Source organism: Myodes glareolus, chromosome 10, assembly GCF_982192425.1.
Source record: "Myodes glareolus chromosome 10, mMyoGla1.1, whole genome shotgun sequence".
NCBI classification, from domain to species: Eukaryota; Metazoa; Chordata; class Mammalia; order Rodentia; family Cricetidae; genus Myodes; species Myodes glareolus.
Window position 1 is genome coordinate 58,165,235 of NC_142035.1, and position 21,425 is coordinate 58,186,659.

At 46.2% G+C, this 21,425-nt stretch overlaps 2 protein-coding genes and 1 pseudogene across 2 annotated transcripts; 2 read left to right on the forward strand and 1 right to left on the reverse strand.

Annotated features, from left to right (window-relative positions):
• The first annotated feature begins 1,525 nt into the window (after positions 1–1,525).
• LOC146892560 (golgin subfamily B member 1-like) lies at positions 1,526–7,123 on the forward strand. Its single transcript, XM_087911274.1, has 3 exons — positions 1,526–2,309; positions 6,812–6,886; positions 6,998–7,123. Exon 1 carries the CDS (start codon positions 1,816–1,818, stop codon positions 2,260–2,262), a length of 447 nt encoding a protein of 148 aa, XP_087767400.1. The 5' UTR covers positions 1,526–1,815; the 3' UTR covers positions 2,263–2,309; positions 6,812–6,886; positions 6,998–7,123.
• On the forward strand, positions 6,913–12,880 carry LOC125416818 (golgin subfamily B member 1-like). The gene is made up of 4 exons (XM_087911273.1): positions 6,913–7,123; positions 7,278–7,369; positions 7,888–8,022; positions 10,594–12,880. Exons 1-4 carry the CDS (start codon positions 6,992–6,994, stop codon positions 10,784–10,786), a joined length of 552 nt encoding a protein of 183 aa, XP_087767399.1. The 5' UTR covers positions 6,913–6,991; the 3' UTR covers positions 10,787–12,880.
• Positions 12,829–14,752, reverse strand: LOC125416817 (U3 small nucleolar RNA-associated protein 18 homolog pseudogene; annotated as a pseudogene).
• Between the last annotated feature and the right edge of the window lie 6,673 nt (positions 14,753–21,425).

Below are 21,425 nucleotides of genomic sequence, written 5' to 3' on the forward strand. Positions count from 1 at the left end.
TATGTCTAAATGTTTCTTTCCAGAAATTGAGGGTGATACAAAAGAAACCTGAGGATCATGAAGAAGCCTTGTTGGGCCGTGCTCAGGCTGTAGACTTGCAGCAGCAGGAGCTGACTTTGGCCAAACAGAGAAACCAGGCACTGTCTGCGGTCCCACTCCCTGCCAGGGAGGGCTGGTTTCTACTTTAGGTTGTTGGGCAGCAGGCATAAAAACCTTGGAGTGGTCAGAGGATTGGTGTCATCTGTTCATTCACAGCGGTAAAGCAGGTGTGGTCCCTCCCCTGGGCTTTCATTTTCTGTTTTTAGCGCACTTTTCCTTCATGGCTGTAGGCTACAGTCTTTCTGCAGTTTCCTCTTTGCCTCTGGCGAATTTCTTTCTCGTCCCTCCCTCCCCCCTCTTTGTCTTGAGTGATTCTTGTGCTTCGTGCGTGGTCTCGGCTTGGTTTTCCTTGGTCAGCTTTCTTCTGGGTTGAAGTAACCGGATAAGGCCATAATTCTTCCTTTGTCTTGCTGTACTGGATGGACTCACGCTGCCGATCTGGGCTACTCTTACCTGCCTTTGGCCTCTCTGTGCTCTTGTCCTCTGGTCATATCCAGTCTACTTGACTGGAATCCCGAAAGGCATGAAATCTGCTTCCCCAAAAGGAGTAGCGAGGGAGTGATGCTAACACACACATCTGAGGAGCCTTCCGACTCCAGCGCCTTGGATCTGTATCTTGGGTGAACCATTGCTCCTGTTTCACATTCGTCTTTCCAGTGTGGGATCAGCTTTGTTTTTTCCGAAGATTTGTTCAGGTTTAGGGTACACAAGTCAGTCTAAACAAACTTACAAGTCTATTAGAGAAACCATAATACTTCCAGTAAATACATTAACAGTAAACAAGTTTGTTTGCCAAATGGCTGGATAGCCGGTATATTCCTTTCTCCTTCTCCATCTGTCTCTGTGGAAAACTAGATTATAAACAACCCAAGGCTCTTAGTGAGTATTAGTGTCAGAACAAAGGGAGTCTGGATCTTAATGGACCAGGCTGGTACACAACTGCAGTGAGTGTGTTCACCCACCTCTGTTGTGAGATGATGCGCTCCTACACTGACAGAGCTGTTAAGACAAGGTCCCTGGACACTACTGTGAGCCATGAGAAAGTGTTTACTGAGACCTTTCCCAGCTGGTCGCATAGGCAGGAGCTGTGCTATACTCTAGATTGTATCGTAACACTGTATTGTATGTATTTGCTTCAGTAACTACCCTTCAGTCTGCCTCTGTCCACCAGATCATCTTAATGTTTTATGTATTCCCAAATAGTTCAGAATGTATATTATTGACCAGATTTGTTAGTAGTTGAGGTACACTAGTTGAACAATCCTTTTTCTCTTGAGATAAAATTTATAAAGCATTAAATGTATAAATCACAAGTATAACGTGAGAATGTTATACCGTTTCTGTTGCCCAGATTAAGGCCCAGCTGAAAGAAATGGAGGTTGAGAAAGAAGAGCTGGAAATGAAAATTAGTTCCATAACAAGTCACCTGACCCAAAAATCAAAGAAGTCTTTCTTTTACAAGAGCAGATATGTAAACAGGGTTTAGAAAACCAGCAGTTGAGGGCAGCCTCCCATGAAGCCGAGGCCCACGTGGAAAGCCTGCAGCAGGAATTGGAAAGCAGCCAACTCAAACTTGCTGGCCTGGAACATCTGCAAGCATTGCAGCCTGAACTAGGTAAACTGCAAAAGCACCTGCAACAGAAGGAAGAAGAGGTCAGCTACCTGTCTGGACAGCTGAGTGAGAGAGAACAGACCCTCACCAAAGCCCAGGCAGAGATGATGGAACAGGAGCATTCGATCAGGGCCCTGCACATACAGCTGGAGATGCAGGCTAAGGAGCATGAGGAGAGGCTGAAGCAGGTACAGGTGGAACTTCGTGAGCTGAAGCAGAGGTCAGAAGAGGGCGAGGAAGAAGCTAAGGCAAAGCAGCAGATGAAGAGGGCACTGCAGGCGGCTCTCATCTCCCGAAAGAATCTGCAAGGGGAATTGTCTTCAGCTAGAGATGCCGTGGCACACCTAACCAAGTCTCTCGCAGATGTGGAAACCCAGGTTTCTGTCCAAAACGAAGAGAAAGACGCAGTCCTGGGAAAGTTAGCCCTTCTTCAGAAAGAAAGAGACAACCTCATTGCTGACATGGACAAATCTTTACTAGAAAACCAGAGCAGTACATTATGGCCATTGCAGACAAAGATCAGCAGCTCGGGCATCTGCAGAGTCTCCTGAGGTCTTTCTCCCAAACCCAGAGTCTCTCCGCACAGTACCAGAGACAGGTGAGGAGATCCATGTAGTTTGCTCAGGGGGCCATGACCCAAAACAGCATCCTCCTCCTATAACTACCTGCCCATCTGCATCCTCCTCCTATAACTAATTGCCTGTCTACAACCATAAGGCAAGCCTCTTCTGACTTCTTCTACAGTGGGCATGATTTCTTCTAGGGGGAGGAGTTGAGTATGAACAGTCTTAGCAGACAATGCACGGATGTTTGTTTCCTGGCAGGCATCCCCAGAAACATCAGTCTGCATCGATGGGTCACAAAATCTTGTTTATGAGACAGAACTTCTCAGGGCTCAGCTTAATAACAGCTTAAAGGGGGGGCTGGAGAGATGGCATGGGGGCTGGAGAGATGGCTCAGAGGTTAAGAGCATTGCCTGCTCTTCCAAAGGTTCAATTCCCAACAACCACATGGTGGCTCACAACCATCTGTAATGAGGTCTGGTGCCCTCTTCTGGCCTGCAGGCATACACGCAGACAGAATATTGTAAACATAATAAATAAATAAATATTTTTTAAAAAAAGAAAAAATAACAGCTTAAAGGAAATTCACCAGAAGGAATTAAGAATTGAGCAGTTGAACAGCAAGGTACGTGTTTTGTGCTAGACTGAAATTCAGTTTCTTATTGGCTCCTCCTGGAGGTAAGATTCAGCACAGGCACCAGCTCCAACAGAACTTAGGAACAGAAGTTATAAGAACGAGTGTTTGTTCCAGAGCTGAGGACATGGGCCACGTTCCCCTTGCCCTTGGCCGGTCTTTCAGAATGACTTGGGGAAACCCATGCAGAACTTCACCCCATCTTATCACATGTTGTAATGTGTCAGCATCGCCTCATGCATCTCCACAATTCACTGTCTTCCTGCTGCTCTGACTGGTCCAAGTGTTCTCAATGGCTCCTCCCAGTCCTGCCCTCTTCAGAGAAACCTAGATAGGTAGTGTCTGCCAAACTTAGACGTCATTCATGAGGTCAGTGGTTAGTGAGTCCAGGGGTCTGTGAGAAGAGTTGTGAATGCCTGCAAATGTCTACACAGTGTGGGGTCGGTGCCTGCGTCTTCTTACGGTAAGTCACAGTGCCTGCGTCTTCTCACAGGAAGTCATGGAACACGGGCATTGAGGCTGCTGGAGGCTGGGGGGTGGGTGCTCGCCTCCCAATTCTGATGACTTTAGTTTGACCTCTGGATCCCACAGTGGAAATATAGAATCAGCTCCTGATCGCTCTTCTCTGTTCTCTACATGTGAGCTGTAGAATGAACATGCCTACAATCATGCATGTGTACTACACACACGCGCACACACACACACAAATACTAATGACATTGTGATTCAAAATCATAAAAATCAGGAGATGGTTTTCCCAGCTGAGGAGAAAAGCCCACTTGCTCAAGATTGCAGTCATTCTAAAGTCAGTGGTCATGTGTGTGACTAGTGTGTTTACCACACATAGAAGGTACTCATTAGATGATAAATTCAACCATCACTAGAATGTCAGAGACTCCATTGACTTTGGATCCAAATGAACTGATGAACTAAATGGCTTAGTTTTGTTTGGTGGGGAGGGGTCTCCTCTCACCTACCTATTACACAAGTTCTGACCTTTGTAGCTCTGTGACAGTGAAGACCCAGTGACTCCTTCAGGTCACACCTCAGCTCTTGTTCCTCTCTAAATGCTGGTCCGTGGCTCTGCCGAGGCTTCTCCTCCTATGACAGCATTTTTAACAGAAACAGCTGTTTATAGATGATGAAGTAAATTATTTTGGTAGATGATAACAGCTGAAAATTTTAAATGTTTTATCAAAGTAAACTGTAATTGGTTATCTTTTACTCTTTTTATGCTTAGCTCTTTTGGGGGCCCACCATCCAGCTCACAAATAAATACACACATGGAGGCTTATTATTACTAATAAAAGCCCAACCTTATCTTGACTTGTTTCTATCCAGCTTTTCTTTAACTGAAATTATTCTGACTACCTTTGCCTCTGGGCTTCTTCCTTGTCTTCTGTCTACCTTACTTTCACTCTTACTCCGTGTCTTGCTGTGTAGCTGGGGACTGGCCTCTGTCATCCTCCTCTCCTTATTCTCTCTTGCTCCTCCCTCCAGATTTCTCCTTCTATGCATTCTCTCGCCTGCCAGCCCCGCCTGTCTTTTCTTCTGCCTTGTGACTGGCCATTCATCTCTTTATTAGACCATCAAGTGTTTTAGACAGGCCAGGAATCACAGCTTCACGGAGTTAAACAAATGCAACATAAACAAAAGTCACACACCTTAAAGTAATATTCTACAACAGTTAACACATAAAGGTAACAGATCATTGGCATAGCAGGCTACATGTTCACAAAAAGATGTGTAACAAGTAGTCAAGATAGAGAACCAGGATGTCCCACACTCCCACAAGTCCACCATTCCTCTTCCAATCGCAGGCACCTACCTTAGAACTAAGTGGAGCCGTTTGCAGTATGAACATCTTGCTGTAGGCCGTTGCCACTCTAGATAAGAAATAGTTCTCTTTAGAATCTGGCTGTGAGGAAGGCACCTCCCTAGCCTTGCTCATCCACTAGTTAACAAGTAACTGTCATTTGCCTGCTGAGAGTCTGGCCATATGGTAGGCACCGAGGACACATATAAAACCTTAAGTCACGTGAGCTTCGTCTCACTCCCCATAGGTCCCAGCTTCTCACTTGAGTGAGATGAAGTTCAGGGGCCGTCACACATGTTTCTCTCTAACCCTGTCTGCCCTTGTTCCTTTGCTGAATGCTAAGGTGTTCTACACAGTTCTGCTGGCTTATCTAAATGTCTCTGTGCAGTGTAGGTGTGTTAGAAACCTTAAATGTGACTAATGGTAGAGTGTTAGTCTAGCCTTAGAGGACTGAGTTCAGTTAGCCTGTGAGTAGAGGGAGAACCTGAGGAGCCTAAGTAGTCTGTGCGCTGCACCCTCTGTAGTGGCAGCTCCACAGCAGCAGCTCCTGTGAGCAGTGGGTGCTCCAGTGAGACTCTGTGGACACTGGGAGGGCCGTGTCCCTGGGTCCAATGCCTGCTCCTAACCCCAGAAACCTAGACAGAATGCAGACACCCAAGACGGGTTACAAGTGGATGATGAGTGATCGAACTTTGTCTTTGTAGTTCATAAACCTTCGCTTCCAACAAGTTCATGGGTCTGAACTATGTTTCTAGATTTACTAGAGACAAAATGAGAAGACAGTTTTAAATACTGGGGAGATTTATTTGCTTGTGTTTACTTGTGTTTGGTGTGCCCTGGGCTGTTCATTCCAGCTAGGAATGCTTTTCCTGTGGTGGGAGAGCATGGTGTTAGTCCTCACCCTGGAGTTCCTATTGTACTCGGCCCGCCACCCTCAAATAAGTTTAGCACACCCTTTTCTCCCTATAGCAGCCTTTCTCCCCACACCCATGCCTTCTCAGTGGCCCTTACTGTAATTTAGATTGGGCCGCATCATAAAGCAGGTGGGACTCAAGACTGGAGACCCACAGCTGTGAGCAGCTGGGATCTGCTGCTGCCATGGCCTTGAGTAGTGTAAACTTACATCTTTTTTCCATCTGTAAAAAAGGAGGGAGGTCCTTTCTCTGCTTCTTTCAATGAAGATGGAATTTGTCCAAATGTTTTGTAAACTGAAACTTGATCTTCAGAGTGACAACCACACAGAGAGTCATCTGGAGCCGTGTTCAGTTACAGAGCACATTGTGATCCTGTGTGCTGTGTGCATCCAATGCGGTTTCCCAGATGTCTCTAGAAAACTGTTTTCTCTGAAGCATTGATAAACTTCCTACACAAACACTTAGAGAAGAATCCTCAAGAGAACACAAGACTCCCAGCCAGATCCATCCATTTCCTTCCCGTGGCTTTGTGGCGGGTACTCAGGAGGTCGTCTCCATGGCTACCAGTGTATCTGGGTGTTAATCATGACTGAAGTTTAAAATGACAGTGCACAAGTGAGGAATCCCAATTCTGGTTGCAGAGGAGTCCAATCCCAGTCAGCTGGTAGAAGTTACAGCAGCTAAATGTTTTCACTCATCGTAAACAGGTTTTCTGGTTTAGAAACCAGCGGGTAGATTGCCTTGCCAGGTAGTGGGCACCTGACACTGAACTTGTGCAGGGACAGATCTGACCGTGGTCTATCCCTCGGGACCTAGAGGAAAGGTTGGCGTTGGGACTGTACTGTTTCCACTTGGTGAGCATCTGGGCTCCCACTTCTGCTCCTCAAGCACACATAGACACGTATGACTTCTGTCTGCTCTCTTGGAAACACGTCCACCCAGTAACACCATCACACACATTTTTAAGTATGAGCTTGCTCCCTGTCTGTGCTGAGTTCTAGGGCTTGTTATTCATTAGTAATTTAAGCATGGACCCAACCTTCTGTCCTCTGCTTACATTCCTGGAATAGCCTGTTCTATTGGAATTATTGTTAGGGGGTTCTGTTTAATCGTTGTTCAGTTCATAGACCTTGGAACCAGTAAAAATAAACCAGTTTCCTGCTATTCTCCCAGAATTCGTTTCCTATTGTGGCTGAAACACTTAGGGATTTTTCCCTTTGAAGAAGCAGACCCCGGTAGGACTCTAAGGTAGGTTCTGTGCTGCAAACCAGGTAGGTCCTGCAAGTTCAGGCCAGGTGCCTAAGCACCGCCTCCTGTGATGTGGTCCTGGGGTGGCACTTGTCCTCTCCCCTGATGCAGCTCTCTCAGCTGCTGGAGGAGAAGACGACCCTGTCCATCCAGCTCAGCGACACCAGCCAGAGTCTCCACGAGAGCCAGCAAGACTCCAGCGACCTCTTCAAGCACTGTGCTGTGCTGGAGAAGCAGGTGCAGGAGCTGCGGGCAGTAAGGCAGCGGCGGGAGGTGCTCGGAGTGATAGCTAGGGGCTGTCGCTTCCCTACACAGTGGAAGGCTCTCAGTTTGCACGCACACGGTGTCTGAAGAGCTTCCATCACAACTGCTCCACTGTTGTTTTTTCTAGGGGCCACCAAATGTAGCTATTCCAGGAGCGCCCCAGGAAATGAATCCAAAGAAAGAGAGGAATCCGGAGACCACAGGGGAGCCACAGCCAAGGTACAGGAGCAGGATTCACCCTCCATCATACACTGTGTGCAAAGAAATTGTAAAGAGAGGGTGATGCTTAAATACGATAAAATATATTATCTACGTATATGAAAACATCGTAATGAAACCTATTGTCGTGTATGGACAGTGTATGATATTTTAAGGAAATGGGGTTGTAATCTTGGTGAAGCAGAGTTCACCAAATGCTCTAAGCATGTCCTAGTATCTGACTAGTGTCACAGAGCCATGTAAAGATTGAATGCAACAGCTCCTAACAGATGTTGTGCAAGAAGTGCACAGTGCTTGTCACACAAGTGCACACATGCAGCCCTACAGATGCTGGAATTGCAGCTGCACTGATGGGCTCGCATCTCCCCATGGGTATTTTCTGCTTTAATTGCTCTGCAGCTGTACTTCTATGTTGGTTTAGTTGTCCCGTTTGGGGAAATGCCTCCAGCCTTGTGACGATGTATTCGAGATTGTGTCCTACACCCAGTGATGCCCTTTCCCTGCCTTTTCCCCTCCAGATTGTCTGAAGCCCAGCAGCAGCTCGGCACCACTGACCAAGAAATGAGTGCGTTAAGGAATCTGCTGAAAGAAGAGCAAGAGCAAAGACTGGCCATTGAGAACGCACTCTCCTTGGCCGAGGAGCAGATCAGACGGTAAGGAGTGGGAGGCACTTTTTGCTCACTTCTTACCTTCCCTGACCTGGCTCCTGCACGTGTGTGACCAGGCTCAGGTTGAACAAGATCTTCATCTCCCCTTGACTTGACGGACGTGGTCCGAGAGCAACTTGAGAGTCATCCCCAAGAAGCAGGATACCTGTGGGGTTTCGGAAACCTGTGCTTTCCAGGGCAGGAGCTTGTAGGGGTTAGAAATATGTTTCCCATCCGTATTACACAGGAAGCTTATATACAGTGTCTTACTTCATACCAGCAGTAACTATGTGAGGTACATGTCGGGTTTTTGTGTGTGTGCATGTTGGGGGCAGGGGAGAAAGGTCAGAGGACAATGTTAGGTGTCTTGTTGTCTCCCTTTCTAACACTGTCCCCTGAGACAGAGTCTCTCTGCCAGTGACCAGTGGGTCGTTAGCCATTCTCGTGCCTCTGTCTTCCCCTAGCCCTGGGGATCGCAGGTGCACACAATCAGGCCAGCTCACACGTGGCTGCCGGGGGTGGGAATGCAGATCCTCATGCTTGCAAAGCAAGCGCTCTCCCCCACTGAGCCATCTCCAGGACCCAGTGTCAGAGTCTTTAGAGGGCCAGATAAATGCATTCTCATCACCTGTCTGATTCCCAGAGTTTGTTTGTTTGTTTGTTTTTGCGACAAGGTCTTTCTGAGTAGCTCTGGCTGGCCTGAAACTTGATTAGTAGACCAGGCTGGCCTTGAAGTCACAGAAATCCACCTGCCTCTGCCTCCCAAGTGCTGTGATTAAAAGTGTATGCCACTGTACCTAGCTAACCAATTGAAATTTTAAAGATTGCAACCCAAGGGAAAATAGAAGACCACTTAAGGATTGTGGCTTGATTTATTGGCAAATGCACTACCTAACCCTGAACTTCCCTTTGCCAGTCACCGGCTTTTGCCCAGCTAGGAGGGCATGAATGTGTGTGATACTGTGGGCACTCTACCCCAAGTGTGATTGGAAGGACACAGCTGTGTCCTGCTCATTACTTATTCCACATCAAGGAAACCCAAAATCACTGTGTGTGAGAAGGTAGTGTGGCTGCAAGCATTCTGTTGTTGGGATCCCCTTTACGTGGAAAGAGACACAGCAGGCACCTCCATTATGTGTGTAAGGGCAAGTCACTATGTCTGCCGTCTCTTCCCTCAGAATAAATGGCACTGGGGGTGTTTCTGCCTTCTTGCAGTGCCTTCCCCAGGGAGCAGGTTGTAGCTGAGATTACCTTCTTTCCCACTCAGCATATATATAGCTTTTTTTCCTCAACACCGTCTAGGTAGCCTTGAGGGTAGGCTCTATGGGAACACAGTGCAGCATGTGTAGTGGTCTTGCAGAGACTTTCAGACCTATTTGTTCATGATTTCTCTGCCACTTATGAGAAACCTGGTCCACGGGGAGGCTTGGGACCACTTGAGACAGCTTAGTCAGGATGACTCTGGAGCCTGTGTCTGGACCACAGTAACCTAAGGTTAGCCCCTCCCCACTTTCCTTCTCACTGAGAGCAGAATGGAGGCCGGGTGTTGGTGATGCACACCTTTAATCCCAGCACTTGGGAGGCAGAGGCAGGTGGATCTCTGTGAGTTCGAGGCCAGCCCGGTCTACCGAGCAAGTTCTAGGACAGACTCCCTAGGTACATAGAGAAACCCTGTCTCAAAAAAACAAAACAACAACAAAAATATGGCCCACCTCAACCAGGTTCAGGTTAAGGTATTTCCTCTCTGCTGAAGAAGAGAGCTGCCCACAGAGAAGTGTTCACTTGATGGAGATTCCCTGTGTGGGGGAAGAAACATGAAGAGGAAAGGGGCTTCACATGCTCCCCACTCCAGTTAAAACGTCTGCCCTGTAGGCAAATGTGTGAAGAGACACGCTTTGCCCTGTTGTACGCAGAGGTCACCGAGTCATGGTAGCTTCTCCTTAAGTGGAGAATTTCCATAATTAAGTAACGAGCACATCAGCAGAAATCAGAGCAGAAAGCTGCAGTGGCTGCAGTGGCTGCAGTGGCTGCAGAGGCTGCAGTGGCTGCAGCTCAGCCTCATGCTAAGAGCCCAACAGAATTTCTTGAGTTCTTTACATATTATAAAAAAAAATTGAAAAGAAAATGTCGAGTGTGAGGGCGCACACCTGTAATCCCAGCCCTGAAAAGTAGAGCCAGGAGAATAGTAAGTTCAAATCCAATCTGGGCTACATAGTAAGCCCCGTTCTCAAAAACAAACAAAAAGCCAGGGTTGGGTGGGGAAGGAAGGGGAGAGAGAAATGAGTGAGTTTCTGAATGAAATGTGGTATAGAGGGGGGAAGGACATGAGGCATAAAAACAAACGGGCACTGGGTTCTAGTTCTGTTGACTGTTAGTCGTGCTTCCATGGGTGAGACACGAACCAGCTGCCCAGCCGAAGCACCTAAGCCAGCATCCTAAATAAGCAGTTCCTTTACTACTGTGTGGGCCTGGCCTATGGGAGAAATCTTTGCTGCCCGTCCCCTAGGCCACCTTCCCAGGATGGCTGGGAAGATTCTCATGCAGGGGACATGTGTTGTTATCTTTCTCTCAACACAGGCTGGGGCAGAGTCAACGGGTTCTGGCCCGGACTCCTACCACTGGTGCCTGTGGCTCTCAGGAGACATCAGTGCGGATAGACATCCCGGCCAGCAGCTGCCCAAGGGTAAGAGGAAAGGACGCAGGGAGAGCTTTGCTGTGGGAATGGGCTGAGGTACAAAGATGGGCAGTGTTATTGGTGTTCAGTCACTGAGGAAACTTTCTCCCGAGCTGCCCCTCTGCTGTGAGGATGGGATCAGTTGACTGAGATGCAGAATTACTGGTGAAGAGAAAGCCTTCACATGGAGCTGACTTCCTCGTTTTATTGCTGTTGTTGTTGTTGTTGTTGTTTTGTTTGTTTCAGACCCGGAGTGGCGCTGGAGGGAAGCGGGTTCTGCGTTCACTCTGCCGTTCCCGGTCCAGAGTGCCACTACTGGCAACCATATACTTCCTGACAATTCATGTCCTCCTCATCCTGTGTTTCACAGGTCATCTATAAAGTTCTCCTTCTACCACAGCTCTCAGAACTTGTCATTCCTTCATCTCTAATGTCAGAATTGTAGTTTTTAGAACAGCCTTCCCACCTCCAACCCTTCCATTTCTCCTCGGAAAGTTCCCATAACAACAGAGGTGGCTGTGAGGACAGGTTAGAAGGCAAGGCCTGGTGTATCCTGTTTTCTGGATGTTCCTCCACTGGAGCAGGGGAGGGGGTCCCCTGAAGTCACTCGGGAGCTGGAGCATCACAACTTCTAGCCTCAAGAACCTCTGAGCTACTGGTTGTAAGTTATTCTGTCTTCAATGCCATTGTCACCCGGCTCTGCGAACAGGGCTGAGGCAATGGGAAGAGAAGACAAAGCACCTGATCCAGACCTGAGTGCAGTGGTCACGAGTGACACCACTGTGCCTGTGTCCCACTTGCTAGCCGCCGGCTTTCTCATTGCCGACATCATGTCTTCCCTTCTGTGCTCATCCCCTGAAGAGAGAGGACTGAGGGCTCACCGATCAGCTCTATGTTCTATGGTGATTCCATTTTAGTCACAACCTCCCAAGGACTTTCCTGAACTATTGTAAAATAATGTGTCATTTTCAGAATGAAGATTTGTGTGAGACTGTCTGTCGGCACAGTTGTTACGTCCCTGTGTCTGCACTCTGGAGAGTGGAGGAGGGATAGTTCCCGGAATAATAAAGTCCTGAAAATCCTCCCTTCTCACTGACCAGCCTCAGAGGGCTGTGAGCATCCTTCTAGCCTCAGCTGCTGGAGCCAAAGGAGACGAGGTGGGAGGAAGAAATCCATCCCGAGATTGAGTTAAAGGAGCAGAGTTGCCGGGGTGAAGTCCCTGAAGCCTTGTGTATTGTTCTGAGAGAGTACTGGGAAATGTTAGGCACTTGCCTGTAACTCCAGCACTCAGAAGGCTGAGACAGGAGATTATAAGTCCGGGGTCAGTCTTGTCTGTATAGTAAGGTAAAGACAGCCTGTGCTACATAGCGAGACTCTGTCTCGGGAGAAAACAGCACAACAGCAAAGTCCGTTCCCTAGGACACGCAGTGCAGGAGTTTCGTAGCTCATACAGGTCAGGTGGGTATAATTACGTTTTTGTATGAAGTTGCTGCTTGGGAAAAGCTGACCGGCTATCTCATTGTACAAGTGGATTTCAAATCCAATCCCTTTTGTTTCAAAGCTATTCCTGCATGTTACACGCCACTCAAGGGACGAACGTGGGATATCTGTAAAGGGGAAATGAGTTTTCTCGGTCTCATCTCTCAAGTCCTATGGTTTCTCCAGAGAACTGCATTGCCATATGATGTGTTTGCTCTGATACTTCTAATTCTGACATTGGATTAGAATTCCAGGTTAGCTAGAAGATTTCCCCTGTCTACATTGTCTCTACTTTAAAACAACTTTAACAGAACAAATAAAATGTCCCAAGTCTAGTGTCCATTTGGAAGTGACCTTAGAAGCTTTCTGTTCTCCTGAAGAAACGCTCTGTTCTCCTGCAGAAACTCTCTGTTCTTCTGTTGAAATGCTCTCTTCAGTCCAAGACTGGAGAAAACAGTCTGGGACCCTTTCTGGATTCATTATCTCTAGGGCAATCAGGTCACAATTCCACAACCCATCAAGGTCATAAGAACCTGGGTCAGATTCAATAACAAACTCTTAGGATGATTTTGGGACTTCTTTGCAACCTCTTTGTCACTGAGGGCCCCAGGCTGCCAGAGGAGTCCCCCTGGGGGATTCTTTGTAAAGCAGCCACGGTAAAGGCCTCCAAACTCTCAGTGGCCTTCCCCTCAGAAAGGGTCTATTTTATTGGCCCAAACAAGTCACCTGAGCATGTCTGACTTGAGGATAGAAGGGAAGGGCCACAGATCTTTTTTCTTCCTTTCAAATAAAATTTATATATTAAGACATTGCTGCTAACTTTAAGCATGGATCCCACAAGTCATTATCCATATATCATCACACACTGGGAAATTTCTGGGAAGATGGACTGAGGTGGGTTCAACTGGATTTCTGAAAAACATCTTTAGACATCTGAGTCATGGTGCAACCTATACAACAGGGCCTTGCCTCGCTCATTCCCCAAGGCAAAGTATCCACCCCTGGGAGAAAAATCCAGGGTTTGAACACGAGAAATAGCACTCCTTTGAAAAACCGGAAAGTTAGAAAATGCTGCACAGGAAGGAAGATGAACCAATCTGACAGCTTCTTTCATTTTCCTTGAAGATTTCTGCGATTGAAGGTCAAGGAAGTGACTCCCGTGACCAGGTTCACTATGGCCTTTATTGGCTTTGGGTTGGTTTGTTGGTGGCAAGACTCTTGACTGTCTGTGTTTTCCACTCCACTCTCAGAGCCACAAGCCACATACAGCCCACTCTGATGCAGCAATGATAATCCATACAAACTGCCTTCGTCAAGGACTCTGTTAAGGCGCGTCCTCGAATTCACATCCCACACATAAACTCTCCATTCCCAGGAGTACATACCCTCTTACTATCAGAAGAGAATGTGGATGCTGCCATTCTCCCATTGATCTTCATGCTACCGATTAATTCTTTAGTCTTCATTGACAGCAAATGGGAAAACCCAGCAGTGCTGCTTCTGAGCAGGAATTGGAGAGACTTCAGATCGCTTCACTAGTCTCTCTTTCAAACCTCTCACTTGATGGACAGGAACTAACTTTCCAGCTAGCATATCATCGACATAAAGAACCTTGCTGTGCACACTTGTGGCTAAAAGCTCCTCTCCATTAGCACTGAAACAAGCCTTAAAGATTGGAAACTTTCCCAAATAGATGCCCTGGATTTTCGGGTTTGTTTTGCCATCTCCCTGACAGTAAGATAGCATTGTCTACCCCAGAGAGCATCACCACCTGTGCGCCAGGATGGAGCCTCACTGATGAGATCTGAGGTGGTAGTCCGTTCAGCACTGGCAGGACGGCAATTCTTCATCTTCAGAAGTCCTCCTGGAAGAGAAGTGGATGCGGATATGAAATTCCCAGCCCTTTGCAACAAACCATCTTCATCCTCTTCACTTTCCTCATCTGTAGATTCTCTCCGCTTGTGCCCAATCAGGTACTCCTCCTGTAGCATGCTTTAAGTCTCTTTTGAAGCTTATCTTTTGAGAGTTTACTTTTACTGGCATTTTTCATTATATTTTCCGAAACCGATTGTTCATCATGACACTATTTCTTCATCTTTATCACCTTCATTCACCCAAACTGGCTTCTTCTGAGGAAGATTATCTTTTGCTTCATCTTCCACTTAGTCATCCGAGCTTCCTTGTCGTTGACCCCGCGAACTCCGCAGTCGCAGCCGCCGCAGCAGCGCGTCCGCGTCCTAGTCATCCTCGGTGTCTCCGAAGACCAGCTGTAACAGACACTGCTGGGCCGCCGGCCATCGTCCTGGAGCACCAGGCGGTCTGGATCCGCTGCCAAAGCCGGCTCCTCCTCCTCCTCGCCGCCGCCGCCGCGGTGACCGCGCTAGGAGCCGCCCTCTGCACGGCCTGCGGTGCCCGTTGGGAGGAACCGGCGGCTTTGCGGGGCGTGCCGCAGTTCTTGGGTCTGGCTTGCCTCCCAGGCATCTTTCTGGCTCTTCGCTCTGGTTTCTTCCGGCTCCAGCGTTCTGGTGGCATCCCCAGGTCTGAGGAGAAACGCAGGCGTTGATGAGGAGCACCACTGCGCATGTCAGGGCCACAGATCTTAGCAGCATGGAGAATGTCAGAGTTCATAGCTCCTGCTTCTTGGAGAAATTTATGTGGAGTCAGACTTATATCAGTGAGCTCAGGCTCCACACAGTTTCCCAACAAGCTAGGAAACTTTCTCCCCCCTCTCTAAGGAGTTATCCTTTTGACATCTGTGTGAGCCATTTGTAAGTGCTATAGGTAACAAAGAGGTGTTTTTAAGGCTTGCCCTTCAAGAGTCACAAACAGATCAATCTCCCAGTAAGCCTCTCTTGATTGCTCCAGCCCACATCAAATGTTGTTTTTGTTTTCCTCCCTCAGATCAGACCTTTACAACAGTGTTGTAGCCCAGGCTACACCTGAGTGCTGGAGTCACAGATGTTTGCTACCACGACCCCCTGGCTTGTTCTGAATTCTCCTACCGTCTTAGATGTAACTGTCCTACATAGGACACAGAGTGGTCCTACAGCATTCTTGAACGTGTCTTAACTGTTAGGGATGCGGCTCGGATGTGGTCATTTTTATAACTATCCCACAACCTGAAAAAACTTTTCAAAATACTAGACACAGAAACACTTCATCCTTTTAAGTACCGAAAGCTTCTCAGACTTATTATAATTGTTTTTATGTAGATCAGTTTAAGGAAAATCCTATGTTTTCCTTGTATGGTAGAAACAATTGTTAAGGGAGCAAAGAAAATGTTCAGGCATGCTCCATATGACCGAAGCTGGGAGGGACACTGACTGGGATAACAGAAGGGCTGGAAACTTGGGAAAGATTTTAGTTTTCTCAGGATACATTTATGTATCTAATTTCTCTAGAGCTGAGCTTGAATTGAGAGCTAAGTTTCTTCTTTCCTTAGTGACAGAGTAGCAGTCTGTAGACATTTCTGTCACCTGATTGCTTTCCGTGCTAATCTGCAAAACCCTCTCATAGGATTGTCAGAAAGCAAACCTTTGGTGATTAACTGGTCAGAGGCAGGCCATCCAGAAATGAACCCACAAACTGGCAGTGATCTTCTCCATGGCCCCTCTGATCTCCTCTGCTGTAAAACTTTCCTGAAGGACCAGAAATGAAACAATGTCCTTTTCTGCAGTGTATGGCAATTCCGTAATTAATTATTTCAAAGAATAGTTTTGCTTTACTTTTCCCTTACTTCCCAGAGGAAAAGCCACGAGCATCTCTTGCACTAGGAAAGGTTTCCTAGCTGATGTCCGTGCTTAACTCTTACCTCCTAATGTTCTTCTTTCCCCTTCAGATCACAGTGACTTTTAAAATGCAAGTAATAACTCCATAATTCTCCCTTGCAATCTCCCAGTATAAGGAGTCTCAGTTGAGGAGATGCTCTCTGAGATCCAGTTGTAATGAATTTTCTCAATTAGTGATTGACAGAGAAGGGCCCAGTCCACTGTAAATGCTTTTTTATAGAACCCAGGACCTCCATCCTTGTGCTGGAGGTCCTGGGTTCTATAAGAAAGCAGGCTGAGGGGGCTGGAGAGATGGCTCAGTGATTAAGAGCATTGCCTGCTCTTCCAAAGGTCCTGAGTTCAATTCCCGCAAACCACATGGTGGCTCACAACCATCTGTAATGAGGTCTGGTGCCCTCTTTTGGCCTGCAGACATACACACAGACAGAATATTGTAAACATAACATATATATATTCCATATATATATATGTGTGTGTGTGTGTGTGTGTGTGTGTGTGTGTGTGTGTGTGTGAAAGAAGGCTGAGCAAGTCAGGAAAAGCAAGTCAGCAAGTCAGTAAGCAGCACCCCTCCACGGCCCCTGCATCAGCTCCTGCCTCCAGGTTCCTGCCCTGCTTGAGTTCCTGTTCTGACTTCTCCCAATGATGGACTATGATATGTAAGTGTAAGTCAAATAAAATCTTTCCTTCCCAAATTGCTTTTTGGTCATGGTGTTTTGTTGCAACAATAGAAACCCTAACTAAGACACAAATCATACTAAGGCCCTGGTCCCCAGAGTCCTGTAAAATTCACACCATTTATTTATAATGAACGATGCCAGTTATAAATCTAAGAGCTTCAAACAAGCATAAACGCCAACCTGCTAGTCCCATGGCAGCTAGGGAAGAAGCTTCTAAAGGAGGAAAGTGAAGGCACATTGAGGCTGCTTTTAGAATCGTTGTTTATTCCTTCTGTTTAGTGGAAGTTGCTGGCACAGCGCCTAGGGAGCAAACGGTGCTTAAGAGTTCACAGCGTCTCACGAATGAACTTCCTTAACCTTGTTGCCATCCCCGAGACATGGGTGAGACAGGCACTGCCACCACTTTGTAGATTCCTTAGACAGTGAGGTTGATTGAGGTTTCCAGTAGGAAAGACAATCCCCAGTGCTCACGTGGGGGAACTGGTGACTTAGTGGCTTTCAGCCTAATACCACGGCTCAGGACGGCAGGGCTAAGATCAGAGCACTCTTGGCAACACCCCTCTTGATTGTATTTAGAGGCAACTTTCGACATTCCTCCATGGAGCCATGACCCCTTCTGTAAGGTAGGTAGGTAGGCTTGAAGGTGACTTTATATTTGGTATAAAAGGAAGAAAGTGTGATGAATTCAAACATAACTTTCAATGGAGGGATAAATTTCATGTTCACAAAAAGATGAACTTGCAAGTAAAAATAGTGCTAAAATCTCTTCATACACAAAGAACTCACTGTAGGAATAAGGCAGAGAAAGCAGAAACTGGAGGTAGACTTATTCGGAGCATTCAAACTGGTTTATAGAAAACTCAAAAATAGGCTATCTATCCTGTACTAAAATCGGCACATATTGTGAAAATCTTCTCACATGACAACCTCGTGTTTTATTGCAAACTTAGCCTGGTTGTGACTTTAAAGGACCCCGTGGGCGTGACTAATCCTTTAAAGAATGAAAATGCCGCCAGTTTCTAGCCCTTGCCCTGCCTTAGGCTCATCATGGACCTGGCGGTATCGGCTCCGCCCACCTCTGAGTAAGTTAGGAGAGGCTACTGACTTTACGTATTCTTCTCCTGTCATGAATTATCAATCACTACCTCGATTTTATAGTCATGCCTCTGAAAAACGCCACGGCTGCATTTATGTTAACTCCCAAATCTCCTTTCTCTCTAGTGATGTTACATCATATTCTTCTGTATTTTGTTCCAAGTGGTGTTTATTAATTAATTCTATTTCTCACATTTACACTTTGAGGTTCAAAGCCAGGCTGACACCTTCTTCCCTAAGTTATTACTACAGGCATTCAGAGGGGATAGAACACTTTACCATCCTTCAACAATTATGGGCCAAGTCTGTAAATTCCCCTTTGTTAGGAACCTCTTAAATACTTTTCTTGAACATCCTTGGATTCAAATCACACATCTGTCAGCACAGTTGGTCTCTATATGTTTCTACTCCCACACTTTCTGGAAGTTGAGTGGTAAAGAAAAGGGAACTAAAAAGGAGCCCCTCACTAGAAGTTTTATGCTGCATGGACAGCTTCGATAGGCAACCACCTCCGGTTACTGCCAAAGCCAATCTTGTGACTCTGAAGTGGCACATGTCAGACAAGGGGCCACACTGAAATGGAGTTCTCTGAAAAACTCTTAAAATCACGAGTTCCTGGTTTCCTTACAAACACTTTGGCATCTAAAAGTTCTTGACAAAACTTTATGTTTAAACCTGAGTAGATTTCACTAAATCGTTCAGTCAGTTTCTAACAAACTATTCTAGACATGAAATTGAGAAACAGCCCCAGAGTTGGGTGTGAGAGCTACTGTCTGTCAGACCGTCTCTATGCAACCATGCCTTGCTGCTAGTCACCGTCTGAAGAGGATAAACGCTAACACTATCTGAAAGTAGGCAGTAGCTTTGGTCTTTGATTCATAGAGTCCACGTGAGACCAAAGTCGAAGGAGGAAATTAATTTGACAGGTAAAATAAGTGGCACAACTCAAAGCTGTAAGAAGCAAAAATTATAGGTCACGATTATACAAAGTATTACTTTCAGATATCCCAGAAAAAATATATACACTTGTAAACTATTTGTTAATTTTTATTTGCTATATGTTTTTACTTTGAAAAGCTAATTATATGCAAATACCAACATAAAAATGCCTTGGTCAAGTCGTGTGATAGTTCACAAAGCACTTCAAATAGCAACATTTTATTTTGCTTGGATTTCCTGAAAATTGTACCCATATGAAAGATTTTCCTTTTCAAACAATTTCTTGGTGAAACATTTTATCAGGGAGAGATTCTGTCGCAGCTATTTTGTCCTGCAGGGTTTATGTCCTCTAAATCCTGATACATGGTAGATCCACAGTAGAATTAATCTGGAAAGCTCACTTCCACAGATTCATTGGAAGATGGGTAGTTTGTGATCTTAAAAAGAACAATGACTGTCTAGTTTAGATGCGGGAGTGGGAGGAGAAGCATGTCCTTTTATCACTGTGTGTGTGTGTGTGTGTGTGTGTGTGTGTGTGTGTGTACATGAGCACGCATGCATGTGCCTAAGTATCTGCTACCCAGTCTTGCTCCAGGTTTGTACAACCATGGAAACAGAATTCTAACACCAATGCGCAGAAGCAATGAAGGGCACAGCGCACAGCTAGGAAAGTGCCACAGAGTCTGCACTATTCAAGGACAAATAATTCTTTCTTCAGTTAATAGAAAATTAAAACACCATTCTGGTTGACCTTGAAATTTGTGAAATAAGATGAAAGTTTTGAGCCCAGAAACCTCTAAGAGGCCACAGTGAAAATGAGAATCATCTGCTATGCTTGAATCTATTCTCTTGCCTTTGAAGCATCAACACCACGTGTTCCTACTTTTTATCCTCTCTAGGGTATAACTGGGTTGGGTGAGCCAGATCTGAGTTAATCAATAGAATCATAGAACAGGCAGTAAGGTCCAAATACAGAGGTTATCTCTTTTCAACAAAGATCTCTAAGCAAATCAACCATGGTATAAACGATTCAACTCATACACCCCTCCTTGTGCAAGCTGACCCGTGTAGTTCACAAAGCCAAACTACGTGACACAAGTTGCTGCAATTCTACAAAATACGGTGTTGTGGGGGTAACTTCCGCTACCTCAACCAATAGTCACTGAAATATGAGCCCACAGTGCAGCGGGGAGCGACTTCCACTCCGTCAGCCAATAGCTGCTGAAATACCAGCCCACTGGGGCATGGTATATTTCTCTTTTAAAAAGAGAAGCAGATCCGGATCAGGCTCTGTTGGTTCCGGCTCTTGGTTCCGGTGCTTGGTCCCGGCTCCTGCTCCCGGTTCCTGCTCCCGGCTCCTGCTCCAGCGACTAGGCTCCCTTCCTGATGCTTTATAGTGTATGTAAGTTTTACCTCCCAAAATAAATAACCCCTTAAAACATAACTGGTGTGGGATTGATTCGCCGATAATTGACGCCCAACGTTTGGTTTAAGAACCGCCCCACCCTCCCACCCCCAGCTCGGCCTCCCAGGATACACAGGTCCGGACAGTCTCTGCCGGCTTACTTTGCCCTGTTCGGCACAGATTTTTAAATTTTTCCTTGCAACGTGAGTCAAAGAGCTCACAGCGCAAGCTCCCTTTGAAGTTCCAGCAAGCTGTTTGAAACCCCTGCCATCCGCCATAACTGATTAGGAGTGCTGCAAGCAGCTTGACCCTTAATCCCAGCACAGGGACACGGGGCCCAAAGCACTAGGCCTCTTTAGCAACAGCGCAGTGGCTGTGTCACGACCCTCTGCATCCGGTTGAACAGAGCAGCAGGGCCTTGTTTATTGCCTTGTTTATTGGCCACTAGAAGCTCTCTGACCTTTTGTGATCTGTGGATTTAACCTCTGGATTTGAGTGTATATATTCTAGCGTTTACTTCCTGAATCAACACCACTGCCACATGGATTCAGGTGTGCCCCACCTCCTACTGGCAGGCAACGGTCATTACAGGTAAGATTTTTCTTTTCGGTTGAAAATACATACATACATACATACATACATACAAGTACAATTTCCTTTGATTGAAAATGTCAGAAAATATTACTATCCAAAAGTTCAATGGTTTTTTTAATTGCGCTATGGAGGATATTCTGAAGGATGTCTCAGATATTCCTCTTACTTTGTTATTCCTGGGATCTGTTGCTTTTCTGGTGTTTGACTATTTTATAAGAAAGATACAGTCCTTACAGACTGAATCTACAATGCTGAGGACAGAGATTAAAACCTTAAGAACAATTCAGACTGATACCAACCTCCTCAAAAAAGAGTTTGGAGATTTCAAGGAAGAAACTAGATCAGAGTTTGGAGATTTCAAGGAGGAGACTAGATCAGAGTTTGGAGTTTTCAAGCAGGAGACTAGATCAGAGTTTGGAGTTCTCAAGGAGGAGACTAGATCTTTGTTTGATATGACTTGGTCGACTGACCAAAATATCAAGAAGGTACAGTCTGATATTGCTTCTTTAGAAGGGAGCTTCACTGCTCTGGAGGAGGGGACAACCAAAATGACTCATAACCTTCAGTCCATGACTGTAAGTGCTGAAACATTAGCTGAGAGGATTATAACCATTGAATGTGAAAATCGGACTTTATCAAAAGGGTATGATAGATTAATTGACAGGATTTCCATACAAGAAGGCACAGTACATGCCATGAGGATTATGTCCAAGGAGGATATCGTATCTCTAACGGACAAGCTCCACGCCTTGGAATTA

Coding starts and splice junctions, on each gene's coding strand:
- LOC146892560 (XM_087911274.1), top strand. CDS start 1,816: ATGATGGAACAGGAGCATTCGATCAGGGCCCTGCACATACAGCTGGAG.
- LOC125416818 (XM_087911273.1), top strand. CDS start 6,992: ATGCAGCTCTCTCAGCTGCTGGAGGAGAAGACGACCCTGTCCATCCAG. Junction 7,124..7,277: donor GTGCTGTGCTGGAGAAGCAG/GTGCAGGAGCTG, acceptor TGTTTTTTCTAG/GGGCCACCAAATGTAGCTAT. Junction 7,370..7,887: donor ACAGGGGAGCCACAGCCAAG/GTACAGGAGCAG, acceptor TTTCCCCTCCAG/ATTGTCTGAAGCCCAGCAGC.